This window comes from Macaca nemestrina, chromosome 2 (genome assembly GCF_043159975.1).
Source record: "Macaca nemestrina isolate mMacNem1 chromosome 2, mMacNem.hap1, whole genome shotgun sequence".
In the NCBI taxonomy this organism is placed as follows: domain Eukaryota; kingdom Metazoa; phylum Chordata; class Mammalia; order Primates; family Cercopithecidae; genus Macaca; species Macaca nemestrina.
In genome coordinates, this window is record NC_092126.1 from 185,149,646 (window position 1) to 185,174,206 (window position 24,561).

Consider the following 24,561-nt stretch of genomic DNA (forward strand, 5'->3'; position numbering starts at 1 on the left):
GCATTGTATATGTATTTTCTCAATCTTCTCAATGATCATGTGGGATAGATGCTACTGTCAACATCCATATTTTCGAGAAAAGACAACCTAGACTTAAAGAAGGTTAATTCTCCAAAGTCACAAAACGAGTATATTCAAGTGTGCTACCATGGCAGTCAGGTACTCTAATATCCAAGTTTGCTACCAAGTCAGTTACTCTCTCTAGTTCCTTTATCTGTAGACTGAAGTTGTTTCTTCTTTACTCTCCTTTAAACTTCTCTTTTGCCTGGTTTACTGACCACAAGATCTCAGTGGAGAGGTAAATCCGAAAGTAGGGGATTTCTCTTTTTTTTTTTTTTTTTTGTTGAGACGGAGTCTTGCTCTGTCGCCCAGGCTGGAGTGCAGTGGCGCGATGTTGGCTCACTGCAAGCTTCGCCTCCCAGGTTCAAGCGATTCTCCTGCCTCAGCCTCCCAAATAGCTGGGACTGCAGGCGCCCACCACCATGCCCGGCTAATTTTTTTGTACTTTTAGTAGATACGGGTTTTCACCGTGTTAGCCAGGATGGTCTCCATCTCCTGACCTCGTGATCTGCCAGCCTCGGCCTCCCAAAGGGCTGAGATTACAGGCGTGAGCCACCACGCCCGGCGGAAAGTAGGGGATTTCTAATGAAGGCTAACGGATGAAGACATTTCCTGGAGTATAAAGGCATTTATGCGTCTTACTACACACTGACAATTTGCCTGTGCCCCTCCGCCACTGACAAATTTTTTTTGATTGTATGCTGTATGTAAAAATCCAGAGTCATGTTAGAATATATTTGGCTACTAGCTTATTATGTACTGCATATGAATATCGGTTCACTCAGGTGAAAGAAATGTAACTACAGATAGAGAAACATACCATGCCTTTAATCTGTCAAAGTGGTAGAAATTTAGTATCAACTTGAAGCTCCCATCTTTCTCCTGTGCTAAATTACAAGGCATTAGGGGACAGAGTGGAGGTTTGAGAGCCCCTCTGGTCCTCGAGTCAGTTTTCTCTGTAGGTTACCGTTGAGAAATCCACCATTTGCTGGTCCCAGGCCACGTTAATAGTTCCACTCATGTTATTGTTAAGATGTCCCTGCTTCCTGTCCATGAATTTCTGTGTTAAACCTGAGGGCTCAGAAACATTGTTTCCTGTGTGCCACACATCATCTGCAATCTCCAATGCTGTCCTTGACCTTATCTACTTGAGTGATGTTCCCCAAATTTCAGTCTTTTTCCTACTATACCCACACTTTTTTATTCATTTTTTGACATATCTGGTATGCTCAGTATTATTAACTTAATATTTTTAAAATTAAATGAAAAAAATTTAAAAGGAACAACATTACTGCAATAGAAAACTAGTATCACTTGTCATAAAAAATAGGCAGCTACAAACACACATTTTATGAAACCCAAATAATGTCATTACATTCTTGATGGATACTGTCTGCCAGGTCACATACTTCTTAGCCTAAACTTATGCAATAAAACGAGAAGGGCTCTGCTCCAATGGGAGGGATTCTGGGAGAGGGAAATAAAATGGGTCAACGTTTCACAAGTAGAATCCCATTTTTGTTCATTTATACTTAAATCTAGAGGCAGGGTGGTGTGATAGGGAAAGCACAGGCCTAAAAGTCAGACCTAAGTTATACAGGTCACGGTCATTGACTAGAGGTGACCGGAAACCGGTCCGCTTTACTTTCTGGACCATTGTTCCTTCCTCCCTAAAATCCAAGAATCCAACAGCCTAGACTTCCCTTCTGCGCACCGGCTTGCCCTGAGGAGCTGAACTACATCTCCCACAATGCGCCGCGCGCGGCGCCAGGATGCCTATCGCCGCCTCAGACAGCTTTCAGTCTGTCCCTCCTACAACTCCCACAAGGCCCCTCGGTCCCGGGCCGCGGCCCGGCCCGGAGTGGGGGCGGAGGCGGAGGCGCGGGAGTTATGGAGGGGGCGGGCTCTGCAGGGAAGTGCGTCAGAGGAGGCGCGGGGAGAGTAGGGTGCTGTGGTCTGAGCTAGAGGGTGAAGCTGGCGGAGCAGGAGGATGGGCGGTGAGTGAGCGGGACCTGCGTCGCTGGGCGGGGGTCGCGTCGCGGTTCGATGTTCCCGGCGGTTTGAAGAGGGGCCCCGTTCCCGGGCGTGGTCGGGACTGGGCGGGTTCCGAGCGGCGGGTTTGTCCCTGGGCCGAGCCCTCTAGGGCGGGGCCTGGTCGGGTACTGGGGGACTCTGGATGGGGGCCGCACACGACTGCCCCGCCCCAGCCCTGGCCTTCTCCGGCCCCGCTGTGAGGCCCGGGAGGTGACCGCTCCAGGCGTCCGGCTTCGATGAACCGCCGTTCCCAGTGCTGGGACCCTTTAAGGTCATTTGAGAGCACCAGGATGAAGGGGGGATTTTTAAAAAATCAAAATGCAAATCCAACTTTTTGAGTTATCGTTGTCATTGCCCTTACCTTTCCTGAGTCACTTCCAATTTTCCAAACTCAGCAACCCCAGTTTGCGAGTCTGTTTTCGTGCACCTTTGTAAGGTGTTTGGTGCGGTCACGGTGTATACTTGCCGTGTAGTATTTGGCTCAGCGCGATCCGCCTTGAGTCATTTTACCGCGGCCATTTACTACTGCCGTTGAGCCCTGTCCACGCCTTGGGAGTGTTGATATTTTGAGAGTTTTCTGTCTGGCTGAGGAGGGATCATTTAGTTTTTGCGGACATATGTTGCACTTAGGGTTTAGGGAGAGAGCAAGGTTTCAGTTGAGGAGGTTCAGAAGTGTAAGGAATAGGGAGAGTAGATAGGAGTGAAGCATTTGGCAGCGTAAAGAAGCGTGGCTTAGCTTTAATGGATTAGGGAGAGATTGCTATCTAGCATTATTATATGTTATTGTTCTCTTTGCTATTTTATACACCTAGAACCACCTTTCCCTCGGGGTTAACAAACATCTTCAACTCTGTTTTCCGTATGGCTCCTGACTCTTACCTTTGTTTTAGGAGGCTTCCCTCTTCAGAGGAAACTGGGAGAAGCCAATTGCCACTGCTTTTTCCTGTGTCTTTTTAACACTCAAACCCAGAACACTTAATCCTCTGCAGCTCGTGCAAAAATTCAGTCTGTGATTTAAAATGTGTGCACGGTAACACTGCTGACCATGGGCATGTCTGTTGTTTGTATCTGTAATGTGTATGTCCATTTCAGTGTTGTCTGTTTTAGTATGCAGGTGATAGACTAGAGAACAAGACCTCTGTCTCCGTAGCATCCTGGGTATGTGAGCATTCAATAAGTACTTTTATGAGAATGAGTTTTGTTTTAAGCTTAATTAAAAACATGCTTGCTTTCTAAAAAAAAAAATTCTTAATGGTTATATGTACGAAGGGATGGGGAATTGGGTAAAGGGTGCATTTGGAATAATTCAAAATAGTCTTTCTTATTTGTCCTTTAAGACTAACTTTCTTCTTTCTTCAACTTTTAAACAGAGCAGTCTGAATGCCAGAATGGATAACCGTTTTGCTACAGCATTTGTAATTGCTTGTGTGCTTAGCCTCATTTCCACCATCTACATGGCAGCCTCCATTGGCACAGACTTCTGGTATGAATATCGAAGTCCAGTTCAAGAAAATTCCAGTGATTTGAATAAAAGCATCTGGGATGAATTCATTAGTGATGAGGCAGATGAAAAGACTTACAATGATGCACTTTTTCGATACAATGGCACAGTGGGATTGTGGAGACGGTGTATCACCATACCCAAAAACATGCATTGGTATAGCCCACCAGAAAGGACAGGTATTTCTCTTATTTTAACTTCTCTCTTCTTTACCTGGTTAATAATAGACAAAATGACCTAGTGATTGCCCAGTTACATGTAAGCAGGTTTATTGGTTCTCTCTCTCCTTAAAGAAATAAATCATGTGTATCTTCTCTTTCTACTGCCTTCTCTCCCCAACCTCTTTGCATTACCATGGTACTCATCAATATTGGTTGGATGAGGAACTTTTCTTATCTTGGGAAAGCCATTAAATTTTTTTTTATTTACTCACACATTAAAACACTTTTTATTAATCTAACACATCATAAAGAAATAGTTGGAAAAGTACATCGAAACACTTTAAAAATATTTGGTAACTAGTAAAAGGACTACCATCGAAAATCAACTCAACAAATTGTCCTTTTATGGGTTAGCTGTATTATAATACATATCTATCATTTATTCCTATATCTTAGGGGATATAATTTGACCAGCTCTACATTTAAATCTATGTAAGTATGAGACTGTTTTACAGCAATCTTGATGCAGAGTTTGTAGGTTATGAAATTTGTATTACAGAAGTAAAAAAAAAAAAAACTAAGTTTTTCAGGTTTATTTTGCAGGCATTCTTATTTAACACTTAAAGTTTTTAATTTCCACTTATTAAAATGGTAGCCTTAGAACTCTTTGTAAGGAACAACGTTAATGACTACTTCTGTTGGCCACTTAGTGGGGAAGCATTGCATTCAAATCATAGCAGAACAGGCTTGTGTTACCATATATCAAAAGGATGATAATATGTCACTGTATCTGGAAAAAAGAGGTAATTTGGAAGGAAAGGAGAGAAAGTTGGTTAAAATTCATTGTAAAATGTTCAGTTTGACTTGTGAGGGTACAGGAGCACTTGATATTGGAGTGTTACCATTTAGTCATTCATTAAACAAATAATTTATTGCATGCCTCCATGTTCCAGGGCCTCTTAGCTGGGAGAACATCAGGAAAGAGAACAAAGTCCTTACTCCTGGGGAGCTAGCATTCTAATAAAGGATGACAGGCAATGAACAGAATATAACAGTATAAACAGAATAAACAATTATTTAGTATGTTAAAAAATGACACGTGCTGTGGCAAAATAGAACACAAAAGTGATTTGGAAATATGTGGGAAAAGGAGTATTGGTGGCCATAGGTTGTGATTTTCAATAGGATACTTAAGGTAGGTCTCATTGAGAAGACATCACTTGAGTGAAGAATGTAGTTAAAGACTAGATGAAAGATTTGGCTATATGGGTAAATGGGGAAGAAGTCATTTAGGTTGGAAAGGACATCTACTGCAAAGGCCCTATGGTAGGAGCATGCCTGAAATATTCAAGGACCAGTAAGGAAGCCACTGGGCTGGAATGGAGGGAGAGATGGGAAGTTGGGTGTATGCTGTCAAAGACCTACTTTGGGAGTGGGACTGGGGCAAATCCTGGAGGACTCTAGGCATAATGAGAACTTTGGCGTTGACTCCAAGTACAATGCTGAACCATGATCTGGTCACCGTGGCTGAGAACAGAGGCAGCAGACAAAGGTGGAAGCTAGAAGACTCTGGTTAGAAGGCTATAGAAGTAATTCAGGTTAGGTGATGGTTATGACTCACACCAGAATGGCAGCACTGAGCAGCAGCTGGATTCTGGACATAGTTTGAAGGAAGAATTCCTCGGATTTCCTGATGGAGTGTAAATGTACAAGAATTACTGTAAAGTTTCTGATCTGAAGAACTAGAAGGGTGGAGTTGGCATTCCCTGAGATGGGGATATGGTTGGTAAAGCAGGGTTGGATGAGAAGATCAACATTCCTATTTATTTCTGTCTTTGTTCCCTCCCCTTCTAGGCTTTCTACATAGCTATTCTGCCATTCATTTTACTGCTTCTACTTTATTTTTCTTCCTCGTGTCTATGTCTTCACTTGCCACTGAGAACCAGTGGCATCCATTGGACATCTATGAAACCTATGTGTCAGTCAGGGCCAGAGAAGTTGCTGACCCCTCTGGAAACGTCCTTTACTTTTTACTTCAGAGAATAATTACTGAAAGGGATTTTTGTTAAATGTTTATAATTAAAACAACAGGCAATTGTTCTTGTTCCAGAGTCATTTGATGTGGTCACAAAATGTGTGAGTTTCACACTAACTGAGCAGTTCATGGAGAAATTTGTTGATCCCGGAAACCACAATAGCGGGATTGATCTACTTAGGACCTGTGAGTACTTTGATTTCACCAGGACAGTTGGGGGAACAAAGATAATTTTATTTGTCTCTTTTTGGACTATGTTTTTGGAATAAGATGAGTTAGTAGATTGTGCCAACTTGAAATGAGATCTCTAACAGTATCCAATGAACTCTATTCTGTTGATATTTTAGAAGGTAGATACTTGCTTACCAAATTTCAAATGATTTGAAGTTGACAGGGGCAACTACTTCATTGGATGATGAGATCTAGACCTTCAAAAGATATTATTAGTGGGCCCATTTAATAAGAGGAAATTTAGTTGGGATAACTTATAAATTCCTCTACTTGAATTAAACACTTCCCACTGCTTGCGTTCAGATAGGTATATGTGAAAAAAGTTGACTGCAAGCTCTAAATGAGTCAGTGAGTTGTCAGGCCTGCCAGAAGTGTTTATCCAGTCTTAGGTGATAGTAACTAAAGGGTAGATGTCAAAAAATATGAAAGTATTTATTAGGAACAGCCTATTCCTTGATGATCAGGCGGCCCATGAAATACTGTTGTCAGATTTGAGCCTCAGTTTTCAGGGCTACAGGGACTTGCCCAGAAGAATGACCATGTTGTAAGAGAAAAGAGTGAATAAGGTGTAGGTATTCAGTTTTATAAAGAGAATATGTAGCAAGCAGTTTATTACTAGGAAAGTTTGAAGAAAGTAAGTTCAAAAAACACTTAAGAAGTTCCAGAAAGCAAAACCAGTACCAAAAGGTAAACTTTGGTGAAGATCGATATGAATACATTTCTAATAATGAATATTGTCTGAAAATGGAATGGCATGTTTTGTAAGGTCATCAAGTTTTCTTCCCATGTTGATGAGGGATTTATGATAATTAAAACTACCTTTAGATTCTCTGCTTTGTGCTTTATGTATATTCTTTCAACAGCCCTATAAGGTCATTTATAATTACCATTAATTTACCTGTTATTACTGCCTTTAGATCCTGTAAAGACCTAGATATTGTTGGTAGGTAGAGTCAGACTGATATTTGTATCAAATATCTACCACTTACTGTGTTATTTTTACAAGTTATTTATGACTCCTGCCTCAGTTTCCTTAATTACAAAATGGAATTAATAATAATACAGCTGTAGCTATGGGGAATTGGATTCAGGATCCCCTGCTAATTCCAAGGTTGCTAAAGTATCTTATATAAAATGGCATCGTATTAGCGTATAACCTACACAATCCTCCTGTATACTTTAAATCATCTTTAGATTGCTTATAATACCCAACACAATATCAATGCTATGTAAATAGTTGTTATACTATATATTTGTAAATTTGTATCATTATTTTTTTTCTGAATATTTTTAACCCTTGGTTAGTTGAATCTATGGATGCAAAACCTGCAGATATGGAGGGCTGACTGTACCTACTTTCTAGGGTTGTTGGGAGGATTAATACAGAAAATGTGTAGACAAACCTAGCATGGAACATAGTGAACCCTCAGTAATTGCTACCTGTTAGTGTCCTTTTACTTTTATCAGGACAAGGTTAGCATCCTTTTGAATATTGTGCTTTAGAAAAGAGGCCTCAATGTTAAAATACTTCCTCACTTTTTGAGAAAAGATCTAATTAGAATATGAAAGAAATTGCCATTGTGGGGAAAATGGTCTGAAATCATGGTAACATTTCTGTTCTTTCTTTTTAAAAATCAGATCTTTGGCGTTGCCAGTTCCTTTTACCTTTTGTGAGTTTAGGTTTGATGTGCTTTGGGGCTTTGATCGGACTTTGTGCTTGCATTTGCCGAAGCTTGTATCCCACCATTGCCACGGGCATTCTCCATCTCCTTGCAGGTAGGTTTTGTCATCATAGTTACCTTTTAGCTTCTTCCTGTCTCTTTAGGGACCAAAGAATTATAAATCTTAAATGTTCATGTATTAACTGCGCTGTCTCATTGCCTGAAAAGCCCTTTACTGTGCTTTTACCCAGCCATGTTTTGTTTTGTTTTCTGAATTTTCCCCCAAGGTCTGTGTACACTGGGCTCAGTAAGTTGTTATGTAGCTGGAATTGAACTACTCCACCAGAAACTAGAGCTCCCTGACAGTGTATCCGGTGAATTTGGATGGTCCTTCTGCCTGGCTTGTGTCTCAGCTCCCTTGCAGTTCATGGCCTCTGCGCTCTTCATCTGGGCTGCTCACACCAACCGGAAGGAGTACACCTTAATGAAGGCCTATCGCGTGGCGTGAGCAAGAAACTGCCTGCTTTACCATTGCCATTTGTATTTTTTTAAAATAATACTGACATTTTCCCCACCTCTCAATTGTTTTTAATTTGTATTTTATTTGTGGATATACCATTTTATTATGAAAATCTATTTTATTTATGCACATTCACCACTAAAGACACACTTAATACCACTAAAATGTATGTGGTTTACTTTAAGTGACGCCGTCTTTCAAATAAACTAATCTAGGCGTAGACAGAAAGAACTGGATAAAGACTTGACACAAATGTATGAAAGAAAATTGGCAGTAGGAATGTGACCCCAAACAAGTTGTGCTAATGTCTGTTAGACTTTTCAGTAAAACTAAAGTAACTGTATCTGTTCCACTAAAAACTCTGTATTAGTTTCTTGGGGAAACCTCTCATCTTTGTCAAAACTTTATGTTCACTTTGCTGTTGTAGATAGCCAGTCAGCCAGCAGTGTTAGTGCTGTTTTCAAAGATTTAAGCTCTGTAAAATTGGGAAATTATCTAAGATCGTTTTCCCTAAGCATTGACACATAGCTTCATCCGAGGTGAGATATGGCAGCTGTTTGTATCTGCACTGTGTCTGTCTACAAAAAGTGAAAAATACGGTGTTTACTTGAAATTTTAACTTTGTAACTGCAAGAATTCCAATTCAGCTGGGCGAGGATTAATATTACTATTACTATTTTTAACTCTCCATAGGATTTTCAGTACTACCAAATTGTTTTGGATTTTTTAATTTCCTCTTCACATACCAGGGTTATGAAAAGTGTGCTTTCTTTTTAACATTATATTACAGTTACAAAGTAAAATTCCCAACTGCTATTTATTTGTTCCAGCCCACTACCACAAAGAACGTTTCACCATAATGACCCCTCCAGAGCTGGGAAACCTACCACAAGATCTAAAGTTTTGGCTGTCGATTAACCTCCAACTATGGTCTTTATTTCTTGTGGTAATATGATGTGCCTTTCCTTGCCTAAATCCCTTCCTGGTGTGTATCAACATTATTTAAATGTCTTCTAATTCAGTCATTTTGTTTTATAAGTATGTCTGTAAACATTGAACTTTTAAAAAATCTTATTTATTTATTCCACTACTGTAGCAATTGACAGATGAAAAAAAAGTAACTTCATAATTTCTTACCATAACCTCAATGTCTTTTTTAAAAAATAAAATTGAAAATGAAAAGAGACTCAAAGAATTGTATGTAGAGTCTGAATTGATTTAAATCTCAACACTTTAGGATAAAGAAGTAGAGGGAATCTCCGGTTGACTGTGGAAAGTGCATCTTGCTGTACAGGGCTGTCATGTCCTGTGTTTGGGTCTCTTGTTTTATCTTCTGGAAAATGTGGGAACCCCTTCCCCCTATTAGAAATAAGAAAATCTTTATCTTTTATTTTTCAGAATTTTAAACTATGTTCTCAAAAGTAGTTTTGTTATCTCTACATGTCATACTTAATGTGGCTAGTTTTCTGTGAAGTCATTTAGTGGTTGTGGATGTTTGTGTTCTATAGTAAATAACCAAGTCAGCTTCTGACTTAGAACAAAGCCAGCATTACTCAGTAGCCAATTATTGCCTGTAAAATGGCTGGTTACTCAGGTTTCTATCTAATCTTAATTCTTGAAGATTCATTACCCCTCAGTCCCTTCTGTGGAAGGTGGAAAAGGGAAAAGCTAAGTGAACAAACAAAACACCTTCGGGAATGGGATAAGAAAATTTTTGGCAGCGTGACATTTTTGTGTTGGGCAGTTATTTTAAACTATGTCCCTGCCTCTTACCTCCCCAGAGTTACCTGGGAAGCTAGCACCGTAACACCTGGTGCTGCATATGTGTTGTAGTTGGTATTTTTAGCATGTTGCAGGGTAGCTGAGGTTATCTTTCTCCTGCAAAGACTTTTTTCTTTGGAATATATAGGGCTGCATTGTTTCATTTAATGTGAAACTGATTGTAATCAGGTTGTACTGTATGAAACTGCTCATATTCAAGCATTTTTGATCAACCTAATAGATAAAATCTGGCAAAGCAGATCCTATTAAATTTAATCTTTCAAAGCAACTCTGAAGTAAAAAATTAATTTTCAGATTTTTCAGAACGAAATTTTTTTTTTTTTGAGACGGAGTTTCGGCTGTTGTTGCCCAGACTGGAGTGCAGTGGTGTGATCTCAGCTCACCACAACCTCTGCCTCCCGGGTTCAAGTGATTCTCCTGCCTCAGCCTCCCGAGTAGCTGGGATTACAGGCATACACCACCATGCCCAGCTAATTTTGTATTTTTAGTAGAGATGGGGTTTCTCCATGTTGGTCAGGCTGGCCTTGAACTCCCAACCTCAGGTGATCCGCCCACCTTGGCATCCCAAAGTGCTGGGATTACAGGCATGAGCCACCGCGCCCAGCCTCAGCATGAATTTTGTGGCAATTTAAGAAATGTGTTTTAAGACCTTAATTCTAAAGCTCCTAACTAAATGATGTGGGTAAATATCCTCTATGATTTTTAGCATAAGACTCGTTTCAAAATTTATTAAGTATAGCCATAAAACACTAGAATTTGGTACAACAACAAAAAGGAATTCCAGAAGAATTTATTTGTTCAGATAACACTAAGTGTGCCTTCTGTCTGTATCGTATTACACTAGGATTTCAAATTCATAATGTAATGGGAATGTGTTAAAATTTTATCTGCTGCAATAGTGTAATGTGCATTAAGGATAGGGTTGACAATTACTCCTACGTGAACTCATTTAGTCATATGATTTGAGAAGAATGAGATGACCACAAATCACGTCAATTTAGTTTGTTTTTCCATTCCAGAAACATCACCAAATTGCAGACTAGCACAGTTAAAACCTATAGACCGTGTCATGTTCAATTGACTGTAATATACATAGATCAGGTCATTTTAATGTAAAGTTTCACCAAAAATGAAAACGTGTTAACCTAATTTTGCTGATTGCAAAACTTTCTTTTTTGTGATATGGAGTCTCACTCCGTCCCCCAGGTTGGAGGGCAGTGGCCCAATCTTGGCTCACTGCAACCTCCACCTCCCAGGTTCAAGGGATTCTCCTGCCTCAGTCTGTGGAGTAGCTGGGATTACAGGTGTGTGCCACCACGCCCCGCTAGCTTTTGTATTTTTAGTAGAGACGGGGTTTCACCATGTTGGCCAGACTGGCCTCAAACTCCTAACTTCAAGTGGCTCACCCACCTTGGCCTCCCAAAGTGCTGGAATTACAAGCGTGAGCCACTGCACGCGGCCTGATTACAAAACTTTCTCGAATTCTCTAGCAGCTAAAAGAGCAGTTAATGGGTGCAGCTCTGAAGATGCAAATTGTTATTTCACAGGCTTAATGCAGCTGTGTCCTGGCATAGATGGGTGGAGGCTTTTGTCCTCCTTTCAGCTCTCTTCTCAAAGGGAATAATGATTCATACCTTGAAAAGCGAGGAATAAACAAGGAAACGAATCTAAATTATTTTTCTATTGCTCATCAGGTGTTCTTATACTCCATCGTAATAAGATAGGCTTTTCCCTGGGGCCAAATTATATGCCATCATCCTGCCAATTCATAATGTGAAAATGTTCCATTGTAAAAAGAATAACAGAATTATTATTTGCTCTATAGAAGAAGTTACCATATAGTCATTACATTCTCTTCAGTGCCAGAATTTCTATTACTAGCATTACATGTATACAAATATACGTTATTTGACATATAAACATTTACATACTTACAGCAAACTTATAAAAGCAAGATCCAATTTATATTTGTACATTTGCAAAGGTTTAGAGATGTGAAATGAGTTTTTTTTTTTTTTCTGCTGTACACCTTTTAATATAGCTGAGTTACTAAGTAATGTGTCATCTTTACTGGTCCAGTGTTATTGTCTCAGTATGTGAGCTTTACCTCACCTGTCCTGCAGCCTTTCAGCCCCTCCCAGCCTTTTGTTCGTTTTTTTCCGCCCTTAGCTTGTATTGTCATTGTATGCTCGCAAGCATCTTTGGTTCTCTTGCTCCCACAATTTCCCATGACACCTTCCTTCACAATCCTTAGCCCTATCTTCATAGACTGTGCTGTCCAGTTTTCTTAATCTTCAGATATCAAGGATGGCTGTTCAGAACTACCAAGTTGATTCTATAAAAAATTATGCTGTATGACTTCAACTGCTTTATAATTCTAAGCATCCCTAATTATTGATCTTTTAACACCCTGCCACACATTTCCCAGGTCTCTACAAATGTTAGTTTTTGGAAACCTTTATTCTTCCTGCTTAACTTCCATGGAAGGAGTTTATGCTTTCTTTTAGAAGGGAATACTGGAGTCAACTCTTGTAGTATCTCTAAGCCTTATTTGCTTCTCTATATAAAAGGAGAATGTATTATCTGGTTGGAGAGATTGCTGGAATCAGGGCATCCACAGGAGCAGCATGGCATATGGTGGTTAAGTATTTAGCTTGGGAGACAGAATACGAACTTTGTAATCCCAGGTCTGTCTCTTGTCTCTCAGCCTTTTTCCAAGCACCGCTTTTCCCATCTGTGAAATGCTGTGATTATCATGTGTCTCTTAGAGTTGTGATGAGGATTATGCAAATTGCTTAGTATAGTCACTCAAAAACTGCTAGTTATGACTGGCTGCATTATGAGGGGCTGGGGTTGCCAAGCCTATAAAGTGGTGGCTCTTAGCCTAGGCTGTATATTGGAATTTCCTGGATAACTTAAATGTTTTCGTTCCAGAGAATCTGATTTAGTGGGCCTGGGCTATGGTCAAGTCATTGCAATTTTTAAAACCTTTCCAAGTGATTCCAGTGGGCAGTTATATTTGAAAGCTATGTTTAAAAGCAAGAAATAGGATTCTCTCTCTCCTAGGCAGATTATGAAAGAGATAGTGGGCTGTGGAGTAAACAGACCTGGCTCGGTGTCTGCCTTCTAGAAGCCGTTTCTCTACTGTGCTTTCTACACTCTTCTGTTGACTGGCTCTTTGTGACAGGTCCCAATCCATCACACCACTGATGGTTGGAGATGTGTATGAAGAGTCTTCCCCGCAGATCCAGTGCACGCCTGGTTCTCAGGTTCAGATTTGGTGGGATGTAATAGGAAGCCTTGTTTGTTTTGGCTTCAAGTTCAAATTATTTTCTCTAATCAGGTACTTTCAGGGACCCTGTAATTTGAGGTCGTTAGGCCTCTCTAAAGAAAGTGAATATTCGGATCCCTGTCTGCTTCATTGTATTCATACTCTTGGTTAGAACTAGGAAGGAAAGAGGCATGCATGAGTGATTAATGTTAACTTCTACCCAAGCTGGAAATTCTGAGGATGAACATGTAATAGCATTGTCTATAAAATGGGATATTATCTGCCTCAATAGGTTTTTGTGATGGTTAAATAAGAAGGCATACATGTAGGTGGTTAGAACAGCTCTGGAAACATAAGAGCTGAAAAAGTGTTTGGTACTATTATTTGGAGATTAATGCAGTGCACGGGAAGGAGGCAGCCTTTGCTTGGCCTGTGTGGTCCAGCTCTAGGGCATGCAGGACTCTGATCTGTTGTGGTTTACCACAAGGCTACACTCCAATGGGGATTAGAACTGGGGCTTGTGTTACATTATTGGAGAAGTCTTCTGTTTCCAGTAAAGTTTTGTTTCAAAACAGAAAGAGCCTCATTACGTGGGCTTTTTAGCCATACAAGCCTCTCAAGGTGGAGGAAGTTTTACTTTTAAAACTCACATTTTAATCTTTTTTTTTCAAGTAGGATGGCAGTGGGTGGAACTTTTGGCCTTTCAGTGATTGTGCTATTGGTAAATCAAGATAAATGCATCAAAAACCTTTCTATTAGTCCATTTGTGATTCTGTAACAGAACACATGAGACTGGGTAATTTATAAATAATAGAAATTTATTTTTTATGATTCAGGAGGCTGGAAAGTCCAAGGTGCCAGCAGATTTGGCATTTCTGATTCCAGGACAACACTTTGCATGCTTCCTGCTTCAGAGGGGAGGAAAACTGTTCCTCACAGGGGAGAAGAGTAGAAGGGCAAAGAGGGTGAGAGAGGGCCAAACTGTACCAATTCCATCCATGAGGGTAGAGCCCTCATAGCCTAATCACCTCTCAGAGGTCCCACCTCCTAATAGTGTTACAATGGCAATTGAATTTTGGCATGTGTTTTGGAAGGGGCAAACTTTCAAACCGTAGCACTGTCTTTGTGTTTAAAATTGAACTCAGGTCCATTGAGGGAAGTGGAAGAACTTGGATTCCTGTAGCTGGTTTGCAGGCTCCTGAAATCAGCCTCTACCACATGCAATCCAATTAGATTTGGGGTTCATTTTAAGTTCTGAGGGTGGAAGTAGATTTCAGGGATCCACACTATGGTTCCACTGCTGAGTAATGGTGGGTATTATTCATGGGCACTTAACAAGATGCCAAGTGGCGCTTGTTACCATGGACTCAAAGGAGGATTCAAAGATATGAAAGATAAGACATTATCTAAAAAATTCTAGAGAGAGTTCCAACACTTGATACTAAAACACCCTTGTAATGGTTAGTATTAAGTGTCAACTTGATTGGATTGAAGGATGCAAAGTATTGTTCCTGGGTGTGTCTGTGAGGGTATTGCCAAAGGAGATTAACACTGGAGTCAGTGGACTGGGAAAGGCAGACCCACCCTCAGTCTGGGTGGGCACAATATAATCAGCTACCGGGACAGTCAGAATAAAAAGCAGGCAGAAGAATGTGGAAAGACTAGACCAACTGAGTCTTCTGGCTTCCATCTTTCTCTCGTGTTGGGTGCTTCCTGTCCTTGAACATCGGACTCCAAGTTCTCCAGCTTTGGGACTCTTGGACCTTTGACCACCGACAGAAAGCTGCACTGTGGGCTTCCCTACTTTTAAGGTTTTGGGACTCGGACTGCCTTCCTTGCTCCTCAGCTTGCAGACGGCCTACTGGGGGACCTCACCCTGTGACCATGTGGGTCAATACTTAATAAACTCCCCTTTATAGAAACATCTATCCTATTAGTTCTGTCCCTCTAGAAAACCCTGACTGATACAGCCCTCAAGGGCTAATTTAGAGCAGCAGTACCCAATTTGACATCCTAAACTTTCACCCCAGGCCTTGCACCCTCCACCTAAAACTCCCCAACCCCCAGGCATTTCAAATAACATGTCTGGGGGAAGGAAAGGGAGGGAAAGGCCTTGAGCCTTTGAGTGGGGAGTGCTGTGGCCTCTCCCTCTTCACCACAGAAAGTTAGATGTAGACTCCCTCCTATGTGCTAGACACTATTCTAAGTGAACAAGTAGAGCTGCTCTGTAATTAATTCCTGACTTTAACATCCACAGAACTACTCTGGATTTAAACAGATCTGTTTGCAATCCCAATTCTTTTTACTAGCTGAGAAACTTTGGGCAAGTTCTATCATTCTTTAGTTCTCAGTAGAATAATAATGCCTATTTTTCATGTTAACTGTGAGGCTTATAAGGTAATATATGTAAAGTGCTTAGCATGGAGTCTGGTACATTTTAAGCTTTCAATAAATGGTAACCGTTATTAATCTTCAGATGATTTCAAATCCCCAACCCTGCCTTCTCTTCTAAACTCCAATTCCAAGTTCCTAAGTGCCTTCAAGACAGCTCCATTTGAATATTTTCATGATACCTAAAATGTAATATGTTTAAATTTACACTCATCTGTCTTTTCGTAGCTGCAACAATTCTCATTTGTTTTACATGTTTTCCCATCAATTAGACTTTTCATGTTGACATAATCTTTGACTCTTCCTGTTCCCTGGCCCTCTATATCCAATTAGTTATCAAGATTTTTTGATTCTATTTCAGTAATGCCTACCTCACTGAAATTCTGTGTAGTCACCTTAGTTCAGGTTCCTTCCTGGATGATGACAGTAGACTCTCTGCTGGTCTCCTTGCCACTAACTAGCTCACCTGAAACCCATTTTACACATCCTGCCAACCTAATTTGCTAAAGCATAGATGTTATCGCATCAACCTTTTACCCCAAAACCTTCAATAACTCTCTCCTGCTTAGAAAAACAATCTAGAATAAAGTCTAGATTTTGTCTAACATCAAAGCTGTAACATTGTCTAGCTCTATCTTTGGATCTTTTTCTCTGATTCCTTTCCTTATACTTTAGTCACAGTGATTGTTACTTATACCCAGTTTGGACTTTCTTATATCTGTGATTCATCTTATATTGTCTTTATTTATGGAATGCTATTCTCCACCTACTCAAATCTTGATCTATACCACTTCACTGCAGTTCCAGTTGCAAAAATCATGATCACTTCTTTACCAACTGAAATAACTGAAGACTTGTCTCCAATGTCTTGGTCTTCTGAATCCCTGTAGCATTCTGAGTAACCCCCTTCTTGCTGCTTTTGTCACTTTCTACTTTTTGTATAACAGTGATTGTTGTGCATATCAACCTTCCTACTAGAACTTATTGCCTATTTAATCTTTGTATCCCTCCAACATCTTCCACATTGCCTTGCAAAGAATAGTCCCTCAATAAATGAGAGAGTGGCTTCTGAGTTATAATCCTTGACATTATCAGAAAGCTGCATTGTAAAATATATACATGAAACTAGATTAACTAGGGAAGAATTAGAATTGATAGACAAGAGCTCAAATTGAACACCTTGAAGAGACTAGGCTATGCAATGGGTCCTTCAAGGTAATTTTGAGATTTACACCTCCCCCACTTCTTGCCCTGGAGCTGGAAGAAGAAGAGAGTTTGGTTGTTTGCCTACTGTGATATCACATCCATAATTTTACCCAATCACATAGGCTTTTGTGATTTTTGTTCACTTCATATAAAGTGCTTATACTAGAAAATGTTTAGAGATTTTTGATGACATAGTTAGAAGATAAAAACTCAAAGCTGACCACTGTCGGCAAAGTTTGATGAAATAAATGTATCCTAATCTGTATTTAAACTATGAAGTAAAATGCTACAATGAAATCAGAGTATTGTTAGTTACAAGTTTAAGAGATGAGTGGAGGGGAACATAAATACTTTAACAAATCTCAAAATGAAGATGGCTGTTATTTCAAATGCACATTCATCAAAAGGTAACTTTTCATCAAGAGGAAACTTTACCATACATTTCTAGTCTGTCCTGGTTACCCCCAAATCTGCCCAATATTATGCAATCTGTCTTGATTACTATAGTGGTGCTTGTCTTGATTAAAAGTAGATTCTTAACAAGTAATAATTTATTTCTTTCCACAGGAAATTACTCAGATTCTTGGCTCCATGAATAATTTTAATGATCTTCTACATTATCCTTGATAATTACTCATTTCTCAGTAATCTTTTAATTTCATCCCATGACTCTAAGGATAACTTCCAAGCTCTTTAAATGGCCTTAAAACTCATTGGCAATTTCTATACTTCAGACACACTGAACTTTTAGTTTTTCCATTGGGCCATGACTATGGTAGTTTAAAAACATGGCCTTAAAATCCTTTGATCAGTCTTGCATTGAGATTCCCACCCCCTTCAATGTAGGCTGGCTTGTGATGGTTTTGACCAATAGAATGTGCCTGAAACGACACTCTTCTCATGAGGTCATAAAGATCATGGGTCCTTAAACCAATTCTGGAACTCTCAGTCTTAGAACACTTCCGCTCCAAACCCAGATACCATGCTGTGAAGTCCAGGCCACATGGAGGGGTCCTGTGTAGATACTCCAGCTGAAATCCCAAGCTAAGCTCCCAGCTGATAGCCAGCAGCATTTCCAGCCATGTGCGGGAGCCATCCTGGATGTCCAGCCTTAATGAGACTTCAGAGGACTTCAGCCACAGCTATTATCTTACTACATCCTTGTGAGACTCTAATAAAGAACCAACTAGCTGAGCCCAATCAACCTATAGAACTGATAGAAATAAAATGAATTGTTGTTTTACGCTGCTATGTTTTGGGGTCATTTGTTATGCAGCCACAGTATCTGCAACAGCGCCATTTCCTACCACAGGCTTTCTCATGGTTTTTTTTCCCCCCTTTTTCTGAATAGCTTTTTCTGACCTTTACGCTCCTGCGTCCCACTCCTTTTACCCAGGTAACTCTTATTTTTCAGATCAAAACTTAATATTTGCTACTTCAGTCAAGTTTCCCTAATTATCTATTTTGGGTTAGTTCTCTTACATTTCATCGCACTGTGAAGTTCTTGAATGTGGTAGTTTATTGACTGCAGTAGACAGTTAAGTCCAAATATAAGAGTGATTCCACTTGCTACTGCTCCTTTGAGACTCTGTAGATCCATTTTTTCTATACTGCCATAAAATCTAAGGTAGGGTTTTTAGTCATTTAATAATTAATTAGCCAGGCATGGTGGTTCATGCCTATGATTCCAGTTCTTTGGGAGGCTGAGATGAAAGAATGGCTGAGGCCAGGAGTTTAAGACCAGCCTGGCCTTTGTCTCTACAAAAAATTACCAAAACAAAACAAAAAAAATTAATAAAGTAACCCCTTTTGAGGTAGAGAAGCACTAAAAAGTCAGTCTAATAATCACACTCCAGTTCAGTTAGGGAGGTGTAAAAACTCACTATTCAATGTTAAAACTCTTCTCTCTCTTAGCTTCGGTTTGCCTGTCGTTGGGAGGCTCACAGTAGGGGAGGAGGCTTTCTCAGCCTCTTCTCTCTGTCCTCAGTCACTGACTGTTTCTGATCTCTCTATGGTCAAACCAGTGGGAGAGTAGATTAGGGCAAAGTATATTTCCATTGTGGCTGGTACTGTTGTCATCTGAACCTGGAGCCATGGAGAGCCCATGCATAATGCCGGCTCTTTCTCTTTTTAGAGCCATTCTGTGAGTTTCTCAGGGGCTTTTTGCAGATCTTCAGACTGCAGCTTTGCTAACATGTAAAATCAATATCTGTCCTTCAGCGGGCTGCCCCTCAATCCCATTCCTGGCAGGCTGTGATTCCCCTCTGTTGGGACCACACTGAAGAATTCTCTTTGGGTCTGGGCACAGTGGCTCACGCCTATAATCCCAGCATTTTGGGAGGCTGAGGCAGGAGGATCACTTGAGGCCAGAAGTTTAAGACCAGCCTGAGCAACATGGCAAGACTTTGTCTCTACAAAAAATTAAAAAAATAGGCATGGTGGCACATGCCTGTTGTCCCTACTACTGGGGAGGCTAAGGCAGGAGGATCACTTGAGCCCCAAATTTGAGGCTACGGTGAGCTATGATCTTAGCCTGGGTGACAGAGTGAGATCTTGTCTCTAAAAACTTTTTTAAAAAGAAAGAGTTCTCTTTTATTAGGCTCCCAGGCCAGCTCCTTCTCTTAGGAAGACTTTTAACCCACAAGAATCACGAAGGATTAATGGATATCTGTACAGTGGGAGTGCTGGTCTCTCTCAACTCACCTTGGGGTCTCACTATTTCAGGGCTGTCTAATCAAGCCCTTTCACCTTTGGACCCCTCAAAGGGGAGTCATATATTCTTCTATGGGTTTCCAAAACTCCAGGGGACATGTATCAAACTCTCTGAGTAAAGACCCTCTCAATCGGGTAAGTAGAGTGAGCGGGGACAAGCTTCCTCATTGCAATGGGTGGGACTACAGGAAAGCCCGTAAATCTTTCTAGAGAATGTCTGTGTCTGAATTCTCCAAATTCCGATTAATTCCCAAGACTCATAGATAGTTGAGGGGGATAATGAATCAAAAGTCACAAGATAGGGTTTTAAACTACTCTCTGAAAATCCTGCACAGGAGTTGGTGTCTTAATTTGGAACGTGGAGCTTCTGATAAAACTAAATTGAGATGTCAGGAGAAATTGCACATAACTCTTAAACATTTATTAAATTGTAATGATTTTAGTCTAACATCTTCCTCCCAAGACTTCTGTAAGACCCATGACAGAAGAAATCTTGACTAACTTTGCTCATAGTGTGTGGTGTATTTTTAAAATGCTCAGTATTTATTGAATGATGGATGAATAAATAAATATTTAGATTATGCCACTGGCATTTCGTTGTCTATGAACTAATTATTTGGTTATCCATAATACACATTTTTCAAATATAAAAGTACATAGTCATACTCATAATTATTACATTTTGAGCTTAATTGTTTTCTATCAGTCCTTAAACAAATAAGTTACTTTGTTGGTGTATATTTTCTCAAGGAGAGTAATATTTCTATCTCAAAAATAGTAATTTCCCTTTAAATAAGGGTTATGTATTTAAATATGAAGTTAAATAGAAGAAAAAATTGAGAAGGGAAGTATTGTGAAGGATAAGGTTCTACTAGGTTTACTAGTGGTCAATTATATTAAATGTGCTATAAATATCCTACACCATTTTATTTTGTTTTTTAATAGCCTGCATTAGATACATTTCTATGAAGCAGGGATTGTTCCTATGTAATTCTTTTTACTGTGTGTGTAGCCCTTTATCATTACCCAAGCGATATGATTTGGCTGTGTCCCCACTCAATTCTTGTCTTGAATTGTAACTCCCACAATTCCCACGTGTTGTGGGAGGAACCAGATGGCAGGTGATAGAATCATGGGGGCAGGTCTTTCCTGCACTGTTCTCGTGATAGTGAATGAGTCTCACCAGATCTGATGGTTTTAAAAATGGGAGTTTCCCTGCACAAACTCTCTCTGGCTGCTACCATCGCCATATAAGAATTGCCTTTCACCTTCTGCCATGATTGTGAGGCCTCCCCAGTCATGCGGTACTGTAAGTCCATTAAACGTCTTTCTTTTGTAAATTGCCTAGTCTCGAGTATGTCTTTATCAGCAGCGTGAAAACGGACTAATACACCATGTTAAGAGGAACTAATTCAATACACACTTTGCTGGGATGAAAGAAGACGTGCTTTACAGGAGGGGATGAGGAGGCAAGGAAGAGCAGCAGCAAAGGAGAACAGCCATCAGATTGCTGAGGAAATTATACCAGATTTCATCTCTTTGGTGCTCATTGCATGCCTCTCTCCAAGAATTCTCACCATGATACATTTCAGTCTTACTTTGTGTGTGTGTGTGACAGTATGAGACTGAGCATGCTCAAGTAATGGGGTTTTTGGAGAGTCACACTCCTAGTTCAGCTGACATAAAACTAAGAATAGAACTTGTATGAGGGTTCTATTAGAACTATAATAGAACTTCTAAGAGGAACTGCCTCTTCCTGTGAACCCAGCTGCCCCCAGTCTTCCAGGAACCTCAGTATGGGACATTATCTGGTCTTGATCTCTGAGAATTAATGACTTGCTTGATATATGCCTCATTCATCTGGGCTGTTTCTTGTTGAAGAGCAAGCAATATAGATTAATTGATGTGTGCTACTGAGACAATGAGTCACAACTCCCAAAGTTTTTGCCATTTTGACACTTTGCCATTTTGACATTTTGACACAAAAAAGTAACACCTTAGTCTTACTTTTTTGCTTCTTGTCTTTTATGCTTTCTTTTTTTCCCCCCCATTTCTTTATTATTATTATTATTATTATTATAAGTTCTAGGGTACATGTGCACAATGTGCAGGTTTGTTACATATGTATACTTGTGACATGTTGGTGTACTGCACCCATCAACTCGTCAGCACCCATCAACTCATCGTTTACATCAGGTATAACTCCCAATGCAATTCCTCCTCCCTCCCCCATCCCCATAATAGGCCCCCGTGTGTGATGTTCCCCTTCCCGAGTCCAAGTGACCTCATTGTTCAATTCCCACCTATGAGTGAGAACATGCAGTGTTTGGTTTTCTGTTCTTGTGATAGTTTGCTGAGAATGATGGTTTCCAGCTGCATCCATGTCCCTACAAAGGACACAAACTCATCCTTTTTTATGGCTGCATAGTATTCCATGGTGTATATGTGTCACATTTTCTTAATCCAGTCTGTCACTGATGGACATTTGGGTTGATTCCAAGTCTTTGCTATTGTGAATAGTGCCACAATAAACATACATGTGCATGTGTCTTTATAGCAGCATGATTTATAATCCTTTGGGTATATACCCAGTAATGGGATGGCTGGGTCATATGGTATTTTTAGTTCTAGATCCTTGAGGAATCCCCATACTGTTTTCCACAATGGTTGAACGAGTTTACAATCCCACCAGCAGTGTAAAATGTTCCTATTTCTCCACATCCTCTCCAGTACCTGTTGTTTCCTGACTTTTTAATGATTGCCATTCTAACTGGTGTGAGATGGTATTTCATTGTGGTTTTGATTTGCATTTCTCTGATGGCCAGTGATGACGAGCATTTTTTCATGTGTCTGTTGGCTGTATGCATGTCTTCTTTTGAGAAATGTCTGTTCATATCCTTTGCCCACTTTTTGATGTGGTTGTTTGTTTTTTTTTTTGTAAATTTGATTGAGTTCTTTGTAGGTTCTGGATATTAGCCCTTTGTCAGATGAGTAGATTGCAAAAATTTTCTCCCATTCTGTAGGTTGCCTGTTCACTCTGATGGTAGTTTCTTTTGCTGTGCAGAAGCTTTTTAGTTTAATTAGATCCCATTTGTCAATTTTGGCTTTTGTTGTCATTGCTTTTGGTGTTTTAGACATGAAGTCCTTGCCCATGCCTATGTCCTGAATGGTATTACCGAGGTTTTCTTCTAGGGTTTTTATGGTATTAGATCTAACGTTTAAGTCTCTAATCCATCTTGAATTAATTTTCGTATAAGGAGTAAGGAAAGGGTCCAGTTTCAGCTTTCTACTTATGGCTAGCCAGTTTTCCCAGCACCATTTATTAAATAGGGAATCCTTTCCCCATTTCTTGTTTTTCTCAAGTTTGTCAAAGATCAGATGGCTGTAGATGTGTGGTATTATTTCTGAGGACTCTGTTCTGTTCCATTGGTCTATATCTCTGTTTTGGTACCAGTACCATGCTATTTTGGTTACTGTAGCCTTGTAGTATAGTTTGAAATCAGGTAGCGTGATGCCTCCAGCTTTGTTCTTTTGATTTACGATTGTCTTGGCAATGTGGGCTCTTTTTTGGTTCCATATGAACTTTAAAGCAGTTTTTTCCAATTCTGTGAAGAAAGTCATTGGTAGCTTGATGGGGATGGCATTGAATCTATAAATAACCTTGGGCAGTATGGCCATTTTCACGATATTGATTCTTCCTAACCATGAGCATGGTATGTTCTTCCATTTGTTTGTGTCCTCTTTTATTTCACTGAGCAGTGGTTTGTAGTTCTCCTTGAAGAGGTCCTTTATATCCCTTGTAAGTTGGATTCCTAGGTATTTTATTCTCTTTGAAGCTATTGTGAATGGGAGTTCATTCATGATTTGGCTCTCTGTTTGTCTGTTACTGGTGTATAAGAATGCTTGTGATTTTTGCACATTAATTTTGTATCCTGAGACTTTGCTGAAGTTGCTTATCAGCTTAAGGATATTTTGGGCTGAGATGATGGGGTTTTCTAAATATACAATCATGTCATCTGCAAACAGGAACAATTTGACTTCTTCTTTTCCTAACTGAATACCCTTATTTCTTTCTCTTTCCTGATTGCCCTAGCAAGAACTTCCAACACTATGTTGAATAGGAGTGGTGAGAGAGGGCATCCCTGTCTTGTGCCAGTTTTCAAAGGGAATGCTTCCAGTTTTTAACCATTCAGTATGATATTGGCTGTGGGTTTGTCATAAATAGCTCTTATTATTTTGAGATACGTTCCATCAATACCAAATTTATTGAGAGTTTTTAGCATGAAGGGCTGCTGAATTTTGTCAAAGGCCCTTTCTGCATCTATTGAGATAATCATGTGGTTTTTGTCTTTGGTTCTGTTTATATGCTGGATTACATTTATTGATTTGCATATGTTGAATGAGCCTTGCATCCCAGGGATGAAGCCCACTTGATCATGGTGTATAAACTTTTTGATGTGCTGCTGGATTTGGTTTGCCAGGATTTTATTGAGGATTTTTGCATCAATGCTCATCAGGGATATTGGTCTAAAATTCTCTTTTTTTGTTGTATCTCTGCCAGGCTTTGGTATCAGGATGATGTTGGCCTCATAAAATGAGTTAGGGGAAGATTCCCTCGTTTTCTATTGATTGGAATAGTTTCAGAAGGAATGGTACCAGATCCTCCTTGTACCTCTGGTAGAATTCAGCTGTGAATCCGTCTGGTTCTGGACTTTTTTTGGTTGGTAGGCTATTAATTATTGCCTCAATTTCAGAGCCTGCTAATAGTCTATTCAGGGATTCAACTTCTTCCTGCTTTAGTCTTGGGAGAGTGTAAGTGTCCAGGAAATTATCCATTTCTTCTAGGTTTTCTAGTTTATTTGCGTAGAGGCATTTATAGTATTCCGTGATGGTAGTTTGTATTTCTGTGGGGTCAGTGGTGATATCCCTTTTATCATTTTTTGTTGCATCTGTTTGATTCTTCTCTTTTTTTCTTTATTAGTCTTGCTAGCAGTCT

At 39.9% G+C, this 24,561-nt stretch overlaps 1 protein-coding gene across 6 annotated transcripts; it reads left to right on the forward strand.

Moving 5' to 3' along the window:
* The first annotated feature begins 1,899 nt into the window (after nt 1-1,899).
* Nucleotides 1,900-18,096, forward strand: LOC105477449 (claudin domain containing 1). 6 transcript variants are annotated; one of them, XM_011733948.2, is made up of 6 exons: nt 1,912-2,057; nt 3,202-3,252; nt 3,465-3,774; nt 5,867-5,977; nt 7,661-7,798; nt 7,971-18,096. In XM_011733948.2, the coding sequence occupies exons 3-6, from the start codon at nt 3,483-3,485 to the stop codon at nt 8,189-8,191; spliced, it is 762 nt and encodes a 253-aa protein (XP_011732250.1). In that variant the 5' UTR covers nt 1,912-2,057; nt 3,202-3,252; nt 3,465-3,482; the 3' UTR covers nt 8,192-18,096. The 6 variants fall into 6 exon arrangements, with proteins under 6 accessions (XP_011732251.1, XP_011732250.1, XP_011732253.1 ...); XM_011733951.2 differs by having other exon boundaries at nt 1,981-2,057; nt 3,187-3,252; XM_011733950.2 differs by having other exon boundaries at nt 1,985-2,057; nt 3,209-3,252.
* Nucleotides 18,097-24,561: the final 6,465 nt, after the last annotated feature.

Bases quoted from the DNA above. Each gene is read 5' to 3' on its own strand.
- LOC105477449 (XM_011733950.2), top strand. The intron at 3,253-3,464 runs GTATGTGAGCAT...ACTTTTAAACAG, and splicing joins CTGTCTCCGTAGCATCCTGG to AGCAGTCTGAATGCCAGAAT. The intron at 5,978-7,660 runs GTGAGTACTTTG...TTTAAAAATCAG, and splicing joins GATTGATCTACTTAGGACCT to ATCTTTGGCGTTGCCAGTTC.